The sequence below is a fragment of the Patella vulgata genome, chromosome 9, assembly GCF_932274485.2.
Source record: "Patella vulgata chromosome 9, xgPatVulg1.2, whole genome shotgun sequence".
Lineage (NCBI taxonomy): Eukaryota > Metazoa > Mollusca > Gastropoda > Patellidae > Patella > Patella vulgata.
The window spans coordinates 12,562,555-12,587,208 of NC_065887.2; the positions used below are offsets into that span (position 1 = coordinate 12,562,555).

At 37.5% G+C, this 24,654-nt stretch overlaps 1 protein-coding gene across 1 annotated transcript in view; it reads left to right on the forward strand.

The window, feature by feature from the left end:
- Positions 1-22,958, forward strand: part of LOC126832440 (uncharacterized) — a 35,323-nt gene extending 12,365 nt beyond the window's left edge. Inside the window, exon 2 of the mRNA XM_050563204.2 lies at positions 21,164-22,958. Within this exon, the coding sequence (XP_050419161.1) occupies positions 21,170-22,495 (1,326 nt within the window). The 5' untranslated portion in view covers positions 21,164-21,169 and the 3' untranslated portion in view covers positions 22,496-22,958. The remainder of the gene's footprint in view (positions 1-21,163) is intronic.
- The last annotated feature ends 1,696 nt before the right edge of the window (positions 22,959-24,654 follow it).

The following is a 24,654-nucleotide window of genomic DNA, read 5'->3' on the forward strand; positions in this document are numbered from 1 at the left end:
TGACAAGGCGAACTTGTTCTATTGTCCCATTGTCCCATTTACTCACCCCACCCTCGCATTGTTATGTATATTCTTGTTTCACTTGACTAAAGAAACATTTTTTAGGAATGTGTGCTTTTATAGATTGGACACTTGTTTGCTATATCAAATAGCGGAGGCGGGGTTTCAGCCGGCTGATTTAAATTATTTCTTTAAATACAGTAAAGCTTGAAATATGTCAGTTTTCACTCTTTAGAATGTTTTTGTAATCAAGTTTTTATTGTAGTTTCCGTGACGTATTCCCAATAAGCGTTAGAAACAAAGATATATACCCTTAATCCTGGTGCCGATAAATGTTGGGTTGTGTGGAACATGCTAATAAATCTCAGGTACGATATATGTTTGATACTGGTTGATAACAGCATCAGAGCAACATGATTGTTTTCATTGGAAATAAGACGCAAATATTCAAAGGGGTCAGACAAACTCTAAACCAACTGCGTCCCCTTCACTGAGCCCCTTCAAAGGGGGCCCTGTCTGTTTACCTGTGGAATAACATGCATTTGTATCTGTTAAATGTGTGTGGTAGACAGATTGATATTATTTATACATAGGCGGGGGGTGATAACGTCTTACCCCAAACAAATTGCAAAAGAAACCAGGAAGTTTCGTAGAGCGATATTTCGTAATCAGTGTGTTTTAGTGGTAGGGAATAAATAATTTCTTTTTAAATTTTTCAAATACAAAGTGGTCATAGAGGCGAAATATGCCGAAAAACGAATTTGACAAAAATCAAAAAATGTATTTTTCAAATGTATGGCGCCGGGCATTTCTTTCAAAATGACTGTCAAATTTAAAATGGCATTTTCTGACAAGACCAGCGATAATCTCGTAAGATATGACTTTTAGTATGTCTTTTAAATGGTTTTCGACGTCTCTTAAAGGTCACCGCCGAAGTCGTGAAACGCACCGTCGGGGGATTTCTAGAAATTTCAAGCCGGAAAACGCGTTGTCTTGCCAGGCCGTGAATACGGCAACCTGAAAGTGGTCCAATCAACAAATCAATCAATCAGGCTGTTGTCGTTGCATTCACATGACACCAGACGTGTCACTGATGAAACAAATATGCCCGAAGCAAATGTCGCTGTTAGTGCGACCCATTTGTGACAATTTCTAGGTCCCAAATATTAGCGATTTAGCTCCTTTAATAGCGAATGCAAGTTAAATATGTTTAATAGCGCTTTTATCTAGTGTATCTTTTATTTTGACTTTTCTTATAGAATAAGGCTATATAGCAATTATGTGCGCTTGTGTTGTATAATACTAATAATAGTATGTTCAGCTATACTTCTCGTTTAAAAAATGTATGTTTTATCTCCTATAGACACTTATTCGCTGAAATCTATGACATCCAACAATATAATAGGGCATATTAATAGATATAGGTGGGTAGAGATAACAATATGTGTCGGGGGACCTAGAACAAACTGCAACAGAAATCATTTCTTTGGGAACCGTTCAGGTATGGCCTCTAGTACTCCCATAACAAAAGCGGCCGTTATCGGTCTTGGGGAAATTTGAATAATTAACATAATTGCAAGATGGCCGCCAGTGGACCATAAAATCGACGAAATCTCTGAAACCGTGTACTTTAGTGCAAATAAATGTATTACCGACCTATAGGAAATCGATACTCGCGAGTTAAAAAATGCTGCCATTTTATCCCTACGACCTTACAGTAACCAAAGCCATATATAGGGAAAGTTAAGACAACTCATTTCCAGGCGCCATTTTGGGTCCCAACTATGACGCCACAAAAACCATGACGTACCATGGCGTCTTACAGCTTTATTAGGCTGGTTGGAGAAGGTGACAAATCCAGCTTTGTGGGAAAAAATTCCTACCCAAATGATTTCTTCATTTTCTGAAACAACTATTTACCTAGTGTTCCAGAAAAATTTTCCCCGCGGATCGGAGTTGAGCCAAATTTTTTACAGCACTTTGAACTTTTCACCCCCTGGGTCAACATAATGAAAATGAAAACCATTTATAACTTCAAAAATATCAATTTTACAGTCTAGTATTGTATTATCAACATAAAGGAAAGTGATACCAAGGAATCCAGAAATGACGTCAAAAGTAACGTACGACCAAAGCCGTATAATATTATAGATAAAGTTGCGACAATTGTGAAGCCAGAAATTTCATATGACGTCATGAAAATATGACCTCAAGTGTAGTTAGACGCCATCTTGGGTCCCAAGTATTTGTACCTACTCACTATCTATTTTATTGTTGTGTCGAAGTTGGCTGCCCCCGACAAGTATGTATATAGATATGTCATAGAATACATTTTTTAAACGAAAAGTATAGCTGAACAAACTATTATTATTATTATTATACAGAAAGCGCACATTATTGTTATAAGAATAGTCTAATTCATAAGAAAGTGAAATAAAAGATACACCAAATAAAAGCGCAATTAAATTGAATACGCTTTTAAAAATCAGATTTTTTGTGCAGACGGGTAAAGTGAAAAATGAAAATTTAAATAGTAATTTGGGAGATACAACCTTTTTGCCTTCTAGCCGGCAAAATAAATGCCTGAAATTCCATGATTTTTGGTCTGGAGTCATTCCGGATTGTGTGTCAGTTTTCAGTCATCAATCATTAATTGTATCATCAATTTTTCGAAAATAGAAATTTCTTTAAATTGACTAATGGATAAAACATTTAAAATCAGTGTAACTTAAAATCAGTGTAAAATCAGTGTAATTCAAATAAAAGGTGTCTAGCGTGACATATGTTTCGGGCATATGTTTCATCAGTGAAATTTGATACGAGATATCGCTCTCCGAAACTTTCTGGTTTCTTTTGCAATTTGTTTGGGGTAAGACGTTATCACTCCCCGCCCATGGGTAAATAATAATAATAATCTAATATATAAACCGCAAAAATTTAACAGATACAAATAATGTACATGTTATTCCACAGGTAGACAGATATTGAAGGGGCCCAGTGAAGGACTCTTTTGGCTATTTGCGCCCCATTTCCAATGAAATAATCATGTTGTTCTGATGCTCAACTAGTATCAAATATATATCGTGTCTGAGATTTGTTACAAATCGCCTCGAACATGTTCCACACATCTCAATTTTTATCAGCTTTTTTTTCAATCTATAAAAGCCTATATACATTCCTACAAAATTTTGTGTTTAGTTGTTTAGTCAAGTGAAACAAGAAAACGCATAGGCTAAATGAAACAATAGAACAAGTATACCTTTATAATGTCGACAAATATGTAAAACTATGAAATAAGATACTCCTAAGATATGATTCAACCGAGTTAAGTTAAACGAACTGCATCCAATCATTTTAAATACCGGTATAGCGTCGAGCTGAATAAAGGATATGATTTATTGTCATTAAAGGATCTATGGGTGGTTGGTAAACAATGTGTAACTAAAAACTATGATATTATCTTTATTGCCAACATTTCAATGTACCTAAAATGAATTATCGCTGCCCTTTTATTACCAAATTAATGTTGTTTTTTTCATTTTAATTTTTATTTTTTAAAATGATATTCTTTTACCAAATTTGGCAGTCATATTGAAAGAAATGCCCGCCACCAAATGACAAATACATTTTTTTTTATTGATGTTTGTCAAATTCGATTTTTCCACACATTTCACTTGCATAACCACTCTCCGAAAATTCCTGAAGAACACCAAATTGAATTCTGTTAATCATGTCATTTTGGCCGAATTGAGTATGATTTCGTCTGACATATTTATCATTGAACCAAACTGCATTGGTTACTTTTGCAATTTGTTTATGATGAACTGTAGCCCGTAAAACGTTATACCAAGAAAAAAATAAAACGTTTTGTTAAGTAAAGCTATATGACGCCATGACGTCATAGTTTTTATGGCGTTATAGTTGGGACACCAAAATGGCGCCTGTAAATGAGTTGTCGTAACTTTCCCTATACAGGGCTTTGCGTACGACGTCACCGTGACGTCAGAATAAAAAATGGCGGAACTATGACGTCACTGTGATGTCAAAATTCAAGATCGTTGACCACTTGATTGATTAGACGGATTTTGTTTTCAGTGTTGGCCAGAAACTGGGCTTGACTATAGATAACTGTGGTGTCCGATTTCAGAGAAATGTCACTGCTCCTATATTTAGACGTAGCAGCTCGGCGCTCGTGCTCATGATCCTTAATATTTGGTTCATAGACGCTGAACACGACGATTGGCGAGGGACCTGAAGCCAGGTGTTAAAGTTCAAGGCACGACAGTGCGAGTGCAACCAGAAGTTCTTTTCCAAAGATGTATTACGGTGGCACAGCGCACAGGTACAGATATTCAACAGTTCTTCAAATATGAGTTGAGTGCCTTCCCGTCCTCACTGTTTGCAGGAGCTTTCATGCGACATGTAACCAAGTCCGATCTCGCTGAGCATTTGCTCAAGAACGTTTCACCCGTTTCGAACACTTCGCTCGCCAGTGAAATAACTGTCATTGATGGAGGTCTGCTAATCAACTTTGTAAGGTGGAATAAGGGTACGAATATCTCCAACATCTTAGAAAACTATCGGTCATTTGTAAAAAGATTTCCCTCGCCAATAGTCGTGTTCGACAGCTATGAACCAAATACGACAATTTGGTGAGGGAAATCTGGTTGTTTCGGATTCGGTAAATTGGGACTTCTTAAACATACGAACAGTGACATCTTTCAGGAAGCTAGCAAGACAATAGCTTCACCTGGAAGTTCCCAGTTCGAAGTATCTGAAGCTGGGGAAAGGTTATTCTGTGCAATGTCAATGTATGGTCACAAAAATGAGATATCTCCGACTAAAGTCCGGTACCTAAGGTACAAAGCTATGATCGCTGAAAACATTTCCATTCAAATCAATAGACTTCACTCAACAGCTGCTGCGGCCGAGCAGCATGCTCACCGCATTCATGTTCAGGTTAGAATTTGGGATGAACTAGACGATGGCGTCGATCCTGTGAATTGGGGTTGGCAAGTGATAGAGAATAGATACGTTCCCATCGCGACTGTTCTTCCATCAGCACCAGACAACGTTCTGAATTTCATCTGGTGTAAATGTAAATCGTTGAAACAACAATGCTCGTCATGTTCTTGTACACAGAATGGTTTGAAATGTGTTGAAGCGTGTGGAGGATGCCACGGGGAGGGTTGTCTCAATAGCGAACAAATCAGCATTGATTTAGAAGATGAAATTTGTACGGGGTAGAACAAATGATCCGAATGAATATTTTATTCCTCTTGTCTATTTGCTTGCTTTATTCACAACACGTCTCCGCCATTTTGAATTTTGACATCACAGTGGCGTCATAGTTCCGCCATTTTGTATTCTGACGTCACGGTGACGTCGTACAAATCTATTGACGTCATTTCTGGATTCCTTGGTATCACTTTCCTATGTTGATAATATATTTCTATGCTGTAAAATTGATATTTTTGAAGTTATAAATGGTTTTCAGTTTCATTATGTTGACCCAGGGTGTCAAAATTTCAAAATGCTGTAAAAAAAATTTTGCTCAACTCCGATCGGCGGGGAAAATTTTTCTGGAACACTAGGGACATAGTTGTTTCAGAAAATGAAGAAATCATTTGGGTAGGAATTTCTTCCCGCAAATTTTCTACCCCGACCAGACTATATATACTTCTTGCAGTATTATTATGTTGGGTGGGATAGCGTTTTACCTTAAACAAATTGCAAAAGAAACCAATGCAGTTTAGTTCAATGATAAATATGTCAGACAAAATGACGTAATCAACATAATTGAATATGGCGGTCTTCAGGAATTTTCGAAGAGCCATATCTCGTAATAAGTGTGTTTTAGTAGTGGGAGGATAAATAATTTATTTTTAAATTCCTCAAACACAGAGGGATTATGCGAGCGAAATGTGCCGAAAAATTCAATTTGACAAACATCAATTAAAAAAATGCATTTTTGATATGGCGCCGGGCATTTCTTTCAAAATGCCTGCCAAATTTGGTAATATAATGGAATTTAAAAAATCCCCATAAATATGGTAATCAAAGGGCAGCGATAGTCTCGTAAGATATGACTTTTGCTGTCTTTTATATGGTTATCGGTCTCCGACAGCTGATATTAATTTAATCGTCATTTTTACCTGTTGGATATTACTTGTAACATGTCATTTACACGGTTCTCGATGTCGCCGGGTTCAATACTGATCTCAAAATGAATCCATGATGGCAGAAATTCAAAATGTCCGGCAAAATTTAGTCCAAAGTTACAGAATTTGGTAATATATCTTATATATGTGTTTTGGAGTTGTTGGGATCAACTCTGATCTCAAAAATAAATTCAGAGTATTCTTGATGGTAGAAATTCAAAATGGCCGGCAAAATGATGGAATTTGAATTAACTGTCATTTTTCCCCGTTGGATATGGCTTGGTATATGTCTTATATATGGGTTTGGTGATTGTTGGGTTCAATCTTTATCTAAAAAAACTAATTAAGAATGGTCCAGATGGTGTAAATTTAAAACGACAACCAAAACTGAAACCAAAATAAGGATTTTTAGGGTTACTGAATTCAATGTTGGGTTCAAAACTTACATCAAATAGGATTGTCACACACCAAATTTGTGAGTAAGTTAGAAACATCAGGACAAATTACAGAAAACCTTTTATTAGGTCATTTTTATAAAAGCAAGGAGAGTACCCCACCGGACCTCCAATAGAGTGTGAATCCCTCGCGAGGCCAAAGTCAGGGACCCTTGTCCCCTAGTGTCCCGTGCTTGTGATAAAATGTACTATGTGGCAATTACAAGTGTCTGTCGTGAAATGAATAACTATCGGCCTTGATGTTACAAGGGACGGACCGGGAGTCGAGTTTCCCTACACCACGATGTATCATGTAGTTCGGATAGAGAGTCTAAACAATCATGTACCCTGTAGTTCGGATAGAGTGTCTAAACCATGAAGTACCCTGTACTTCGGTGTACCCTGTAGGTCATATAGTCTCTAAATTATGATGTACCCTGTAGTATCTTAATCATGACGTACCCTGTAGTTCAGATAGAGTTTCTAAACCATGTTTATACTGTAGTTCGTAGTTTTGTAAATAGGAGGTCGATCGTCAAATCAATATGAATTGTACGATATGTTAATCTCGAAATAGCATAGTTTCTCTTAAATGAATATATTGTTAACACGCTTTAAATATCTGGATGTAATAGAGTTGGTATAGAGAGAGAGAGAGAGACAGAGGGAGAGAGAGAGAGAGAAATGGGGTAATACGACATTTTTACGCGACATTACGACATTTTCAATGTCGTGGTTTCGGGTGAAAATGTAGTGTCGGGTTAAAATGCCGTGATGTAGTGGTGTCGTGATGTCGGGTTGTCGTGATGTCGAGTTGTCGTGGTGTCGGGTTATCAGCCATATTCCTCTCAATACATGATTATGTACACTGAAAGTTTCCCGGGAATTTGCAGCGCAGTTTCTCCATGTCGGTAGTGCAGGACAAAGGGTCTGACAAAGAACAGTGTCTAGTATTGTAGTTTGGGCAAAAAAAACCCCAAGCTCCTGTGTACCCATTGGCGTGCACATAAAAGAATCATTCACAGTTGATATTCGATGAAGAAATGCCACAGTCCATTGAAAATTTCCGTCATATCCTCTGCATAGCGTATGCATATCTTCAAAGTTCAATAGTCCGATTGATTCGGTAAAGCAGGCAAATGAAATGAAATGAAACGGGGATTAACGTCCAACTGTTCTGCTCCGGGAGCCACAGTGGTTAAGTGAGTAAGACGCTGGCTCGCTAGCCTGGAGGTCGCGGGTTCGCCCCCGGTGCTGACCGAGAAAGTTCATCCATATTTTCCGGCGTGGTTTCCCCTTGTCAAGGGTGTCTAGTCGTTCGGGTGGTACGAAAAACCGAGGTCCCGTATATACGTTGGCGTGCACGTAAAAGACCCCTTGGCAATTGGAATTCGATATAATAGTAGGCCGTAGTGCCGTTTTCCAGGCAAAATGTCCCTCACAACACTCTGAAGGGCGTAAACCCATCTTCATTAGCCCAGTCGGTGCAGAACAGTAGGACGTTAAACTCCATTTCATTTGATTTCGTTCTGCTCCGACTGGGCTAATGAAGACGGACATACCCTATACAGTGTACTATATTGGAAACTTTACCTGGATAGCGGCGCTATGGCCTACTCTTATATTGAATTACAACTGTCAGGATTTTTTATGTGCACGTCAATATGTAAATGGGGCCTCGGTTGATCGTCCCATCCGAACGACTATACGTTATTCCTTGCCAGGCCTCAAGCCCTGCATCACTGTCAAAGAGGAATCACTCCAAAAATTGGGTTTAATGTCCTACTTTTCTGGAAGTCACGGGGACTCAGTGAGTAAGACCTTTGCTCGCCAAAATTGGTGTCTCTCGTACGATCAAGGCGTTGGCCCAGAAAGCTTATCGCGAATTTTCCGGCGTGATTCCTTTTTACACCGTGGCATTTCTTCATCGAAATTCAACTGTGAAGGATTCTTTCATGTGCACGCCAATGTGTACACAGTAGCTTGTTTTTTGTTCCATCTACACAACTAGACACTGTATTTTGCTAGACCCCTTGTCCGGCACTACCGACGGGGAGAAACCACGCTGCAAAATCACGGGAACCTTCAGTATACATAATCATAGTATTGAGAGGAATATGGTCGATAACCCGACACCACGACAACCCGACATCACGACACCACGACAACCTCTCTATCTCATCCTTCACTAAGAATACTTACCCTTCACTAACTGCGACTCAAGCTGGCCCTCACTACCAAATTCGCTGAATGACCATGACTTGAGTGTAATCACGTGCTCGGTATGGGCTAATCCGAGCCTTCGATAAATAAAATGAATTGAAAGTAGTCTATTTTTAGTAACCCATTCCTTTGCACAAAATAAAAATGCTTTTATCTCTTCTAAAGTATGTAATCATGGTGTTGCCAGAAAATAACAAGTAGATTTATAGAGCCATAGAAACCTACTTTCAGGTGATGTATGACACAAGAACTGGAATTTGGTATTAAGACACGTATTTAGACATTAAACACTCGCCCCACCCCACCACTCAGCCAGTGAAGGCTACCAAACTTGTATCAATTTTAATTTTAAAAAGTATATTATGCATTCCGCCGAAAATATAATAAATACATTTCATTATTTTTATTTCAAATACCCCCCTCCCCCTTTTCATTTTTCAAGGCAAGTAAATATAAATGTGCCAGAAAAGTATTTATATATTTGAAGGGAACAGTGAACGTGCTTTCTACTGACATGTAGTATGATATTAGACATTGAATACCCCCCACCCACTACGTAATTACTTAATATATTTGAAAAGAGAAATGAAAGAGCTTTTCAGTAATATATAACATAATATATGGAATTTCGTATTAAGTAAGTAAGTTTAAAACCCGTATTTTTACTTTGAATATCCCTACCTCCATCATTTAATAGATTTTTTGTACCATTCGTCTTTGCTCACCTCTCAAGGCAAGTAAATATAAATGTGACAAAAAAATATTTGAAAAGAGCAGTGGACGTGCTTTTCAGTGATATGTAACATGAAATCGGGAATTTCGCAATAAGACCCGTAATTGGGCAATCTGTTTTACAGACCTAATGCGACATCCGTCTTTTATCTCTGTCCAAGATGACTGACCTTTAAAAGGTCAGACCGCTATAGTTCTAAGGTTGACGTCACATCACAATGTTTACCAACAAAGCAAGATGGCGTCGATAACGCCAAAAAAGATTACTTCTGTGGCATGTTTTTGTTGTTTTAAATCAAACACGAGCAGGTCAACCAGATTAGACGGTAAAAAATGTACTTCTGAAGGACTTCAGAGTAAACAAACAGAAAAAAACGTCAAATTGATGGTCACACGTGCGTTGTTTACATCGAACGTAGTAATATGAACTGGTACGGGCAGAATTATATCGTTTTACCCATTTTACTATTTTCTGTACCTATTTACGCTAAATATGGAATATTTTTTATCAAGATATACGTCAAACACCTTTATTTATTTTTCTAATACTAAAAAAAAATGTTTCAGAATTTAATTTGTCGAAAGAAAAAAGTTAATATTTTGTAGTCATTAAGTCGCATCGATGTCATCCTTATCAGTGATTGTAGCGGCCAAGCGAATATTCACTGCGGATCAGTGTGGTAATTGGTTAGTGAGGGCCAGCTTGATTCGCTGTTAGTGAAGCGTAAGTATTCTTAGTGAAGGATGAGATAGTGAGGGCTGACTTGTTCTCGTGGCCGCTTCAACATTGATAAATAACGTCGACAGCCCGACATCACGACATTTTTACGCAACAATACGACATTTTTACGCGACATTACGATATTCTAAACGTCGTGGCGTCGGGTGAAAATGTCGTAGTGTCGGGTTAAAATGTCGTGATGTCGGAATGTCGGGTTATCGGGTTGTCGTGGTGTCGGGTTGTCACCTTATGAAGGGCGACACCACGACATCACGACATGATACCAATCCAGTACAAATTCGTGGTATTCAATTAAAAGAAAAGTAAAATTAGTGTGTTATTAGAATTCGGACACTTTATTTTGCCAACTAGATGTAATATTAATTTTTGTTTTCACTTTACCCGTCTGCCCGAAAAATAAGATTGCCCGAAAGTTAACATATTATGAGACAACAATTGTATCCCCTCTGGCCGACCTACAAATAAATACAAATCTTACGTATATCTATAACTCTAGAATGTAAGGTCTGCTGCGTACCAAAGTCGAACCCATCCAAGAACTTTTGATCCTTAAAGATACATTATGGGTGATAAGATACAGAGATGACAGTTCTCGCTCTAATAGTTAAAAACTAGATAGTGTAAAGGTAGTTTGCTGAAAATTTCAGTCAAATTGATCTACTATGAGCCGAGAACGAAGCGGGTGAAATTTTCGCATAGTCTCTGTCATCATTACTAAAATCATTAATATAAACAGTAAAGTCTCGATTATCCACTGTTTTGATTTAATTATCAATGGCCGTTAGCGGCATATAGGAATCTAATCCAGCCAACACCGAAGGCTAGCCTTGACATCGAGAGTTTATTATGGACTGGATAAGTTAATTAATGTCTAAATAATAAGTTAGATAACATTTCAGGCCTAAAAAAAAGACTTGTAATAAGCAGATTTTGCTCTTGCATAATGCATGTTTAACACATAGTTTAAGTTTCATCTCATGAATCGGACAAAAGGTCCACAAAATCCATTCATATTTCACATTTTGCGTTAAATGCAGGGGGCCAATGCGCACACACTAGGGGTTTAATCTGAATTGAATTCAAAATAAAGCCTTATTCCAGACTTTGGCGTCACACCCAATTCGATAAAAACCGAATTGAATCTGAATTTACGAATCCGTATATTTTTCCGACTTCAACTCGGAACAATTATTCCGAATCTGGTTATTCGCAGTCAAGATTTAAGTGTGACACGCTTGATTCAGATCAACAGTTTTACCGGAAACGATGGGGTGTAGCCTATATAGCTACAGCCCTTCGTCACTGAAACAAATGACGCGTTAACGTAACCAGCTAACAATAGATTGTCAGGCAACGAAGCATACACCCTCAGCAGCTAAGTCCCCCGGGTAGTCAACAAGGGTTGTGGCATACGTTTCCTTTTGTTAGTAATGCAAACATTTACAACACACTAAATTCTGATTACGAGTTCTGCCCTATACTAACATTTAATATAATGGGCCATAACTCTGGCAGTAATTATCGTAAATCATTCAAATTCAATTTGATTCTTCATCCATGACCTTAAACACTGTGCATAAATTTAAAGTCAATCAGTTTTACCGGAAACGATGGGGTGTAGCCTATATAGCTGTAGCCCTTCGTCACTGAAACAAATGACGCGTTAACATAACCAGCTAACAATAGATTGTCAGGCAACGAAGCATACACCCTCAGCAGCTAAGTCCCCCGGGTAGTCAACAAGGGTTGTGGCATACGTTTCCTTTTGTTAGTAATGCAAACATGTACAACACACTAAATTCTGATTACGAGTTCTGCCCTATACTAACATTTAATATAATTGGCCATAACTCTGGCAGTAATTATCGTAAATCGTTCAAATTCAATTTGATTCTTCACCCATGACCTTAAACACTGTGCATAAATTTAAAGTCAATCAGGTATTAACATTAGCCTCTAGCGCGTCGGGTGGAGGCGACGACAATATACGACCACATTTCAAATACAAAGATAGGTGTGTTCAGATCACAGCTGACCATTCACGGTCTAGACCTTGGGGGCAGGGCAGGTAAGCTTTTCAAACACACGTGATAGTCTCTGTCAGCTTTCTGTTTATTAATTTCTTTCATTTTCTCAGTAGGAATTCTTTTCCTGTGCCTATCTTCCAATTCTATGTTTTCTTCGTCATTATTATCAACATAAACATGAACTATTTTCGATTTCGAACTATTATTTCTTCTTTAGATGCCATTATGTACGTTTTTATCTTTATATCTTTCTTTCTTTCAAGCTATCAGCCAGTTTTTCTTTCTGTCTCTTCTTTTATTTCTGACGTCAAACTTCGTAGGCCTGCCAGATTTCCACTCGCATTCAACTAACGATGAGTTTTTACTGTAACTTGAGGAGCTTTACTTTCTACTTTACTCCTCATGTCGCTTTCCGAGTGGAAATCAAAAAAACATCAGGATTAGGTTTTACTGCTTTTATTAATACATTACATGCACTAATCGTACTTGTACGTAAAAACTCAATGCCCCGTCAGTGAGGTACGGTATATTAACATGGCGACAATAATATAAACGTGGTTCTGTTACAAAGGAAGAAGCACAGGAATCTGACCTTCTATCCGTATATATATGCATACACCAGGGGCCGCCTAGTTTCCAGACGGTCCTGGGGATCTAGAGACGCTTTCTGGCGAATGCAATTACTCAGCAATGAAGTGAAATTTTATTTCTTTTCCAAATCCCTTACCAAGCACATTCAATGGTGGTTTCCTGCAGGGCTGCCGAGAACCAGTATCGCAGCGCAATTTGCGATACATATTTCGTCCGTTGCTAACCAAAAATTAAAATCTGACGTTTTTGATTCGCAGTTACTGCGAATCATTAATGTGCCTGTCATTTTGGATATTGTCACAAGAATAATCCACATTTTGAAGACTAGAAGGCTTACTCAACACTTTCAACGTGTATAAAATGTTGAATAAAATTTTATAAACAAAACTGAATTCTCCGTGTGACATTTTCTTCTGGAACTACCCAGACACAATACTATATAACACAGGGACATAACTCTATGAATAGGGACTATTAAACCGGAAATAGGGAATCAAGTAATTACATCAAGTAATTATATCATATTCATTTTGAAATAAATAACTCCAGTGTATCGCACGTATTGTAAATAAAATATAAAAAAATAAATACATGTTAACGTATTGTAAAATGATAAATCAAAGTAAAAATTCCCGTAAAATATTATTGTTTATATCGCATGTGTCTAGTTAATCGAGGTGCGCCCGATTGAACAAAAATAGTAATACACGATAAAAAGCAGACGAGATCGTTTTCTAACGAAGATTTCTAACGTAACAAAAAAATAACAATTAAAATGAGTGGGGCTTCGGAAGTCACTGTCAAGAATTGGCTTCAGACATAAGACCTTACTAAATGTCTACATCACATTTATAAACTGTCACAAGTACTTGTGGCAGTGCTAAAAAAATCTAAGAATAGTCAGAATGGAATCTAATCATATTTGTTATGAATTAAAGTAATATCTAGGTATTTACATTGAAACTGAAAAACTGCTAATCAATTTTTAAATTTGCTAATCAAATTTGGCAAAATTGGACTTTTTGATTAGCAGTGCTGCTAATCAACTGTGAAAAATTACCGACAGCCCTGGTTTCCTGCGATGCTGAACTGGACAAATATATGGTTGCCTGACATTACGAATTGTTGAAAAAAAAAACGAGCCGAAGCGAGAGTAGGTAAGATCGAGTTTTCAAAAGGCATTGCATTCCTGTTGTTTTTTTTATTATATATTGTCTGGTACGACATGGTGTATGTATATATATACGGATAGAAGGTCAGATTCCTGTGGAGGAAGTAACTCTAAAACATGGTCTCAGACAACTAATTAATTATCCTGCATAAGTGTATATGTGCATATAAACGAGAAACGTTGCCGTCCAATACACATATATTTGTCAAGTTCAGCATCGCAGGAAACCACCATTGATTGTGCTTGGTAAGGGATTTAGAAAAGAAATACAATTTCACTTCATTGCTGAGTAATTGCATTCGCCAGAAAGCGACTCTAGATCCCCAGGACCTTCTGGGAACTAGGCGGCCCCTGGACCCTCGCCTAAATTCCTAGGAATGGTAGCCCCCCCCCCCCCCAAATCAAGAATTGCTTCCACCGGCCCTGTTAAAAACTCTTTCTTGTTTTATTTTAAGTTTTCTAAACAGCAATAAAAGTGACTTTTATTATGGTGGCTGCCACTGGCTGCAAGTGACCATGTGAAATCTCACCCTTTTCATAACTCGATAACACGACATCACGACGCTATTAACGCAAAAATACGACACGATATTCCGTCGTAACATTGTGTAATTATTGTCGCGGTCTCGTATCCTCGACTTATCGCCTTTAGTCTCTTTAAACAAGACACGCACACACAAAAAAACATACTTTTTTAAGCACTACAGTTGGACTCATAAGTTAGAAGCAAAATAGATAAATATATATAAGACTGGTACAAAAGAGATAATAGGAAAATGTTGATTAATTATTTGTTTTCTCAAAATAATGAAACATTTTGCGTTCAAAGGGAAATTATATTTGGTATTATATTCAAATAATCTAGAATTACAATAGAGGGACGTAAGTTAGTTAGCTATGTTAATTCCTACCTTGAATACGATATGGTCAATAAGAGCTTCAAATCGTTTTCCGCATTGCGGCTTACACAGGATACAACCAAAATGGGATCGCCTCTGCCCTAGGGCGTCGGGCAGGCCCCAGAAACGAACAACTGGATCATCCTTGGGGTACAAGGAATAAGCATGCTAAGTTCCAAACTGATTCAGACTAGCGGCCCCCAGGCCATACACCCAAAATTTGACGTGGTTCTGGCCCCGGGTGCAGGCCATGCACCAAAAACAATGGGGATAATCGTTAGGTTGTAAGGAATGAGTATGCCAAGTTCCAAGATGATTCTTTCAAACTTATGGCCAGAAGACGATACACTCTGGAATTAGGCGAGGCTCTTTCCCTGTGAGTCGGGCATACACCGAAGCAACAGGGATCATCCTTAGGGTGTACGGAATAAGTATGCACAGTTTTAAGGCGAACCGTTAAGACTCGTTGAGTCGCAACCATCAAAAGTTATGCCAGGTTCCCACTGTCGTGCGATACGTAACGCTAGGATTGTCTGGTACGCGCAAATACGTTCGGATACGTTTCGAAACAAGACCCGATAAGATCACCACGATTACTCCACGATTAAAACCCGATTTCAATCGTAGCACGATTCGTGATAGTGGGAACCTAGCATTAACGACGGGATGGACGCGACATTCCTTTATTCGAATAGTTTGAAAGAAAAACAGACCTATAAAAATATATTTTCTAAAACTCTTTTAATTTTGAAAAATTATATTGTTTTCACAAATTTCTTAGTCGGGGATACGAGGACACGACAAAACAAGGTCGATGATACGACAAAAATGCTCGATTTTGTTGTATCATCGAACTTAACTTTCGTATCCTCGGTAACTTGTCGCCCCGACAAGTCGAGGATACGATAACCCGACAAAACACCAAATAGTATGGAGGCTCAGTTTGGGGGTGTCCAATAAATGGGCACAAAACTAGACCCAACTTTTCTAGAGTAAAATTTGGCGTAGAATACGATGCCGGGTGGTAATCAGTCCGCCGTTGCAGTGGCGTCGTGCCCACCGAGGACCGGGAGGGCCTGCCCCCCCCCCCCCAAAAAAAAAAAAAAAATTCTCAGGGAAATAAAAATATTTTTATTGATATTATTAAGACAGAAGACCTGTCCGTCTATTTAAGTCATCAAATGGTCTCCAGGAATTGTATAATTTATCATTATCTGTGTTTAGTTTAGTTTAGATATCATTTGTTAAGGCCTCGCTCAACAGCGGCCTCGCTTCGTACACTCTATCATTTAGCCTCGATCTAAAATTACCGGGAGTATGACGTCAACGTAACGGTTAATCTCCGCTCACGACGCCATTTAAAAATTTAATCAATCAATGAAATCCTGTTTAAATCCAAGCCGAATCCAAGCCATCCGTGGGTCTCCAGAGTTGATTTTGTGCTTGTTGTGTAAATCCCTATTTATAATTGTATGTTGTATTTGATAAAATATCCATATACGGGTGTCAAAAATAAAGACTGAAAGTATTTTTTATTAATTTAATTACAAGTACATCTAAATACGTATTTGACCATGCATGAAGTTGTTCGAAATGCCCATTCAATAATTAAATCGAAGTTGAGATGAATAAAATATAATTCAGTTTTCGAGTGATAAATTACAATTATCACTAAAAAAACGACCATTTTTCAATCATAACTTTATTGTCTCTAATCCAACGAAATGGCGTTTCCCGGCTTCTAATTTTAAAAATTTTCCGGGGGAGGGCCCCCCGTACTCCCCTTGCATGCTCATGCCTGCGGCATTCGATGTGGGCGGCGCTTCCGCCAACACTCTCCGCAGCCAGTAAATGTAATTTACCATGAACACACTTGCAGAAAGTTGGGCTCCCCTAAAAAAAATTTTTGCACGACGCCCCTGCGCCGTTGGGGCGTTTTTGAGATATTCGGGGTCAAAGGTCCAATTGCACTGAAAGTGAATGCGCAGTCATTCTTGTATCATGAAAATAAGCTGAAAATGATCGTAAGTAATCACACTTTCAATAAAAATGTAAACCTGTTAAATTCACCTTTGTTCTTTGTGACCCCAGAGATCAAAAGGTCATATTTTCCGTTTTAGCACTAGGAAGATTTAAAGTAATAAATGTCAGCGTAAAATATAAAAACTAAAGCGATACCTGTTCTAATTGGAGGGTTTGGATGGCTGAATGGTTTCGAATCCCCGGTTGTACGTGACAAGGAGTAGGGTCGCATGTCCAACCTCGTGGGTTTTCTCCGAGTCCTCCGGTTTCCTCTCACTGTTAAAGACCCCTAGGCGCAAGCGAATTATTGAAATAAAATTAAACCATATGTTAGTCCCGAAATGACCTAGTTTGTGTCGAGTGGACGTTAAACCCCATTTCTCTCTCTCTCTGTTCTAATTAATAATTTAAAATTTAAAATTTATCTTTAGGTGGTCTTAGCACCGAACTTTTACCCTGGAACGTCGAAAATGATCTTGCATAACAGAACCAAAACGGTTCGGAACCTGTTTCAAAAATACGTAAAAACTGTTAAATCAAAATCTCTCAGAATTAGTTTTACAACAAATGCTATACATAATGATACTAGTTGTCTGAAAAAACAATGGAATAGTTTCATGGCTGGACTCCAGCCTGCAGGCCGCGTCACAAAGCCTGCCAAACTTTTCCCTGCTAACATTTACCAATACGACATATATATCGGTTTTATCTGGGTCCATGTTCCGGCGAAATTCATAAAAACTTATAAAATGTTTTAATCTCGTCGTCAGATACGATTTGACAGTTTTACATATTTTTGAAACAGGTTTCTAAGTGTGTTGGTTCTGTTATGCAAGATCTTTTTCGACGTTCCAAAGTAAAAGTTTGGTGCGTGCTAAGACCACCTAAAGATAAATTTTAAATGTTCTTATTATTAATTAGAACAGGTTTCGTTTTAGTTTTTATATTTTACGCTGACATTTATTACTTTAAATCTTCCTAGTGCTAAAACGGAAAATGTGACCTTTTGACCTCTGGGGTCACAAAGAACAAAGGTGAATTTAGCAAGTTTACATTTTTATTGAAAGTGTGATTACTTACGATCATTTTCAGTTTATTTTCATGATTCAAGAATGACTGCGCATTCAGTGCAAATGAACCCATTTGTCCTTTGACCCCGAATATCTCGAAAACGCCTCAACGGCGGACTGATTACCACTCGGCATCGTATTCTACACAAAATTTTACTCTAGAAAAGTTGGGTCTGGTTTCGTGCCCATTTGATGGACATTGTACAAATTTGGAATGATCACTACTTTTAAATAGAGGATGGCACCCACCCTCTGATGTAAATGCATGCCCAAACCACTACTGCTTGAAGCATGGTCTCTTCGAATCTGTCTGCTTGACTTGTAACTCTATATTGATTAATCAATTTTAGGCTTATATCATTTTCCATTCGTATAAAATATCACTGTATTGATTCAGAAATAATCGAAATAATAATAATAAAAAAACAAACGAAAAATAAGGGGGGAGGATTAACTACGGAATAATTCCATTGGACCGTATGGTACCTTTAGAGTGTGTTCACAATCGCTGAATTCAATTTTGTGCCTATTTGCCATCATCTAGGCCTTGGCCCCATTAGTGAACACGCAATTGGGCGATAATCGTGATTATCGTGATAATTTATACGTGTGTCTTAAGAAGTCAAATTTTGAATACTTGGTCCGAGAATCGTCGCTTGATGCCACATTTTTGTTGGTAACGTCAGTGATGGAGTTTTATCTTAAACCAGCTGGTACTTAATAATGCTATTTTTACGGATGAATTTAATTCTACCAATAGAATGTCCTACGTTAGTCGAAGTAAAATATTAATGACTAGCAGGATACCCGGCTTCGCTCGGGGGTCATAACTCCGAAACCGGAAGTGGTAGACTAACGCCACCTGGCCTTTGTTACACCCCGGTCCGAGCTACCCCTATACCCCAAATTTCAGACTCGGGGCAGACCTAGTGTAGCCGCCAACCCCGAACAGACCGGCTTCGCTCGGGGGTCATAAAACCGGAAGTGGTAGACTAACGCCACCTGGCCTATATTACTCCCCGGTCCGAGCTACCCCTATACCCCAAATTTCAGACTCGGGGCAGACCTCGTGTAGCCGCCAACCCCGAACAGACAGAGAGACAGACAGACAGACAGACAAACGACAGTCACAAATATATATATATAATAATACTTAAACATAACTGGAAGGGTTCGAAAATCTACTTTTTGATATTTATAAGACAGTGACAGTTGCGAATGAGGTAAATACCATATTTTACGGGGTATATGTCGATGAGGGGTATAAGTCGATGAGGGGTATAAGTCGAATCGTCATATTTTACTGTTTTTCCGACCTCTGTCCATAGATAATTCGAAGCGGCGCAGTGTAAGACGAATGTTTTCCATTCATTTTGGGCAGTAATCTGTTATCGAGTTACGGTAGTGTTATTATCCTAGTCTAATACTGTGTCGATGTACATAAAAAAAAAACAATTAATGTAAAATAATTAGTTGCTAAATGCAGTACTAACTTATAAGTTTTGTTCTTGATTGATTTGAACCTCTTTTTATTCCAATATCTCCGATAAATACAAAGACAATACATCGTTTCTATTCGCACGTGACCTGCGATCACACGTGTAATAATAATAGAATAAAATAAAATAAAAGGCGTCTATTGATTGGACATTAAAAAAAAATAATTACGGGCTTTCAAAGTAGAATTTTTATGATAGGTTAATTTAGTTGAAAACTGAAGTAGAATTCTTGCGAGAAATCACGTTATGTTTCTTGTCGGTAGAAAAATTCTATCTTAATGACATTTTCTAGCCTTTATTAAAAGTTTGTTATATTTTTTTAAAAAATTAAACAAACTATGTATATTTAGAAACTCCGACAAGTATTTGTATTATAATAATAGCAAAAGTCGGAACAATGTGCGTTGACTTTGTCGTGAGAATGCTATTATTTTGATATTTAGCAAACGATGTCACTCATCGTACTTCGTAGGGCGACAGTTACAGAGGAAAGGCATTTTTTTATCTCATGTTTTTTGCCTTCATCGGTATATAGGTCGATACAGACTATAAGACGAATGTCCGACTTAGGCCGCGGAAAAAAGTATCGACTGATATCCCGAGAAATACGTCACTGTCCAATCTTGACCTTGCCAAACAACTGTTCCTCGATTACGAGTCCTTGCATCGTATGATATAGCATATTATCATCAATATTGAGACATGATAATTATCATATCGCGGTAATTTTTGTACGATATACCGGTTTTCGATATTTTTAAAATAAGTCCGATATGATAAAATCGTCGATGAATTTATCACGATATACCGAAAAACCGGTATATCGCCCAACCCTACGATAAGGTCAATAAGAGCTGCAATTCGTTTTTCGCACCTTATAAAACAGTTCTCCTACCTGCTAACAACAATGTGTTGATTGTAAACCATTTGACGCGTCTTAAGGCTTTCTATAATTCCCTATGCACCCTTAAATAAAATAAAAAAATGTAAAAAAATCTACTGGAAATCCCGGTCTTAACTATATCGCCCCGTTATCTATAAGTATTGACGGGGGTCGTACACGAGGAAAGGTATGCTTAATGGTTAGACAACTCCTAACACCACTTATTATTCAAGGTAGGAATTAACATAGCTAACTAACTTACGTCCCTCTATTGTAATTCTAGATTATTTGAATATAATATCAAATATAATTTCCCTTTGAACGCAAAATGTTTCATTATTCAGAGAAAACTATTTATCTGAAGCGTTAGTGTTGGAAATAGCTACAACCCTCAGAAACACAAACTACGGCAGTGCTATTGATTCTTTTTCTTAGGGTAATAAAATTTGAAATTCAATTAACATTTCTGAATTTCTGTTGGCATCTTCTTTTAAGGTATGCGGGCACAGATGATACCCGACATTGCTGCATAGCAGATCTGTTTAACATAGATTCATTAATTATTACATTGTCGTTCGAATGTTGCGATATTTATGCACGTTTATAATTATTCTAGAAAAGAAATTAAATATTTCCCTCTCTCTCTCTCTCTCTCTCTCTCTCTCTCTCAGAAATATCAATTATTTAAACGTTTTGTTTCCTCTTCCAGGTCAACATGAAATCCCGGAAGTTATATGCTGTCATGTCAATATTAACTGTGTGTTTTATATACGTTTATTATTTTTTGACCAACATACAACCAGGATGTAGGATGAAGGCGGCACCAGTTCAAGATCGTATGTCCTTTATAAACCAAACAACTAATCGTATGACGATCTCTCACTTTAAAGACGTTCCGGATATGACGTTAACAATAAGAATGACTGCCAAACCTGGTCTGCTATTTTTTTTTTTTTGTGCGTTGTTGAGAAGTCTGACTCTGTATTGGCCAAGCCAGCTTAGTCATCTGGGCGTAATACTGGACAAAGAATCCGAACTTGATCACAAATTCGCAAAAAGTCTACGAAAATACCAAGAACAACTAGGAATAAATATGAGCTTTTTCTATGAACCCTTGCCACAAGACGAACGTGTTTTAACTGCCGCGAAGCCCCATTCACGTGGCTACAATCGTCAACTGTATTCTAGTTTTATCATGGACAAATTCATCTCAACACCGATAGTAGCTTTGATAGATACTGATGTTAAATTTACTACTCCAGTAACCCGTGAAAATATTCTTAACGGAAATAAGCTGCGCGTAAAAGGATTGTACATGTTTCATCATGTTTGGCTAAAAACCTGGGATACATTTACTGAGAAAATGATAGGGAAACCTATGCCGACAGACTTTATGACCTTTTTTCCGATGTATATCTGGAGAGACACAATAACCAATTGTAGGAATCACATCTTAAAATATGTCAACGTTTCTACTATAGAAGAGGCTTATATTAAAATAGGATCTCAGTTGACTGGGAGTATGAGCCCATCAAATATTTTTATGACGTATGCGTTTTATTTTGAAAAAGAGAGATATGATTGGCACATTGATATTGGAAATGGAAATTTAAAGAAATACAACAAACTTCATCTGCTTCCGGGTCACGAATTAACTTCCGTCGATATGATACCCGATTTGCACGTGGCGTTGCATGCAAAAACTCATCACGATGCTGAAAATATAGTAAATCGTCAAGCTTATTGTGCTGCTGTTGATGGCACGGTACTGACCGTGGAACAGAAGATAAAACAAATGTGTGAACCATTTAAAGGACATGTAATGTGGGTATTGTTTGAATTCTGTAATAGAAACAAACAAGACCACCTTACCACGTGGTGTAAAGCTAAAAATAATAGCTGCGAATCTATGATAAGAGAACATTATACAAACACGCGACAACTTGTGAATAAAGGCGTGTACAACCTTGACCTAAAAAAGATCAAGGTCGTTGAAGAGGCTGCGAAATTACATGCCATTACGTGTAGGCCATTTTTGTAAATTACCGGAATGAACCAAAAAAAGAAAAAAAAGTAGCGTATATAGGGCTCTCTGAGGTATATTCACGGCGTGTAACACAAGCTGAATAAAATATAAAGATTTAATATTTTTCCGCAACATAAGTTTCAAATGCCAGTAGAGTTAATTCACATGACATCACACACATTGGCCGCCGCCATCTTGGTGGACAACCAGACTACACGTGATTTTTATGTTGAATAAAGATTTTGTCTGTGTATTTTAAATTTAATTTCTATTAAAATCCGAATTCAACCGTGACATAACTCGTTTATAGCGACAAAACGATGTTTGTTTATAGGCTATACCCGGTATAAAATATTTGTTTATTTAAAATCCGAATTCGATCGTGGCATATAACGCGTTTATAGCGACAGAACGGTATTTGTTAATATGAAATAATATAAAATTCTGTTTCTACCGCGTTAAGTATTTAAAAATATTTACAATTATATTTATTTATATAGGCGAACTATTTGTATCGTGTTTGTGTACCTACATGGATAATGTCTGACGTGGAAAATTATAAGTTATATAGGTTAGTTGCTCACGCGACATTTCGAGACCTACGTAAATTCAGTTTTTATTTTTATTTATTTATTTATTTTTTTTAAACAAACCCATTAATTAAACACACACACTCACACACACACACACACACACACACTTATTATAGAAAATCGTGTGAGAAGCTCGATACCGTACATAGGGTGATGAATCGAACGTTTGAAAAACTGTTCTGACTCACTGGATATATTTTCTTTCTTTTTTTGTTTGTAAATTTTAATTTGAGGTTTAATAATTATTCACTGATTCGATATAATCATCATTTTATTATTTCTGTTATTCATCTTTATTCAAGAGAAAATATCGTAAAAGTGCAGGCTGTCCGATACGTCGCCAACTATTTTATCATTGGTTAGAGCCGTCTAAACGCGGGAAAATTTCCAGTAACTATTAGCTAACAGCATGCAAGCACAAAGGCCAACAATCTTATTTGCATATTGCATACTTTATAGTATTATTGGCTGGAATTAATTTTAGATCGATAACCTCAATGACCAATATGTAGTACCGTAGGTCTATATAGTGTGTAGTTGCTATATAATTTGCCATTAGGCCTATACAAAAAAAAAAAAAAATAAGTAACTAATAGAATAATTTCACGTCAACAAAAATATTTCAAGCACATATTTACTTTAGGCATCGTGATTCCAGAACGAGTATCGAATTCAGCCATAGGCTACTTTAAAATTTTCATTGGACGATATTCGAGGATTCGTTTATTTGGGCTTTATTTGCAGTCTGGGGGTTCGGGTTTTTTCTTCTTTTTTTGGGGGGGGGGACAAATTTGTAAGAAATGACGAGAGCGATTTTATCTACGGAAGAGCGATGAAAAATCCGTCTAAAATGATGTTTGAGCGACAGCGATCGCTCGCCTCAAACGTGAAGCGCTGTTACATTGCTCGATTTGATATAGATCGAATAAGAAATTACATAATGTATCATGTTACCTATCAATCACTGAAAAGCATGTTTATTGCCCCTTTCAAATATGTAAATAATTTTCCAGGACAGTCATATTTACATGCCTTGAAAAGCGATGAAAGTCCAGTGTGGTACGAAACTCGTATTATTTGACGGGAGTAGGGGTATTTAAATTAAAAATACGGGTCTTAATACAAAATTCCAGATATTATATTACGTATCACTGAAAAGCACGTTCATTGCTCTTTTCAAATATGTAAATTATTTTCTGGCGTATTTATATTTATTTACTCTGAAAAACAATCAATGTTGGATGGTACTAAAATCTATTACCATGATTACGAAGAGGCGGCGTGTTGTTATCCACCAAGGCTGTAGTAAAATTAAATTCCAATGATTCCCATTCGTTGTCCAAGTGTGACAAGAAATAAAATCTGAGAGAAAAGCCGAAAGCCTATTATATCCGTATTATTAATGATCTCACATTTCCTGACGAACTGGCAGCACTAGATGTCTACCAGAAGGGTCCAAGCCAAAGTAAATACTACCCATTCTGGTGTATCAAATGTATGGTATGTCGGGTGTTCGATCCCTGCATTGGCCGAGAAAGTTCATCCAGATTTTTCGGCGTGGTTCCCCCTTGTCAGTGATGC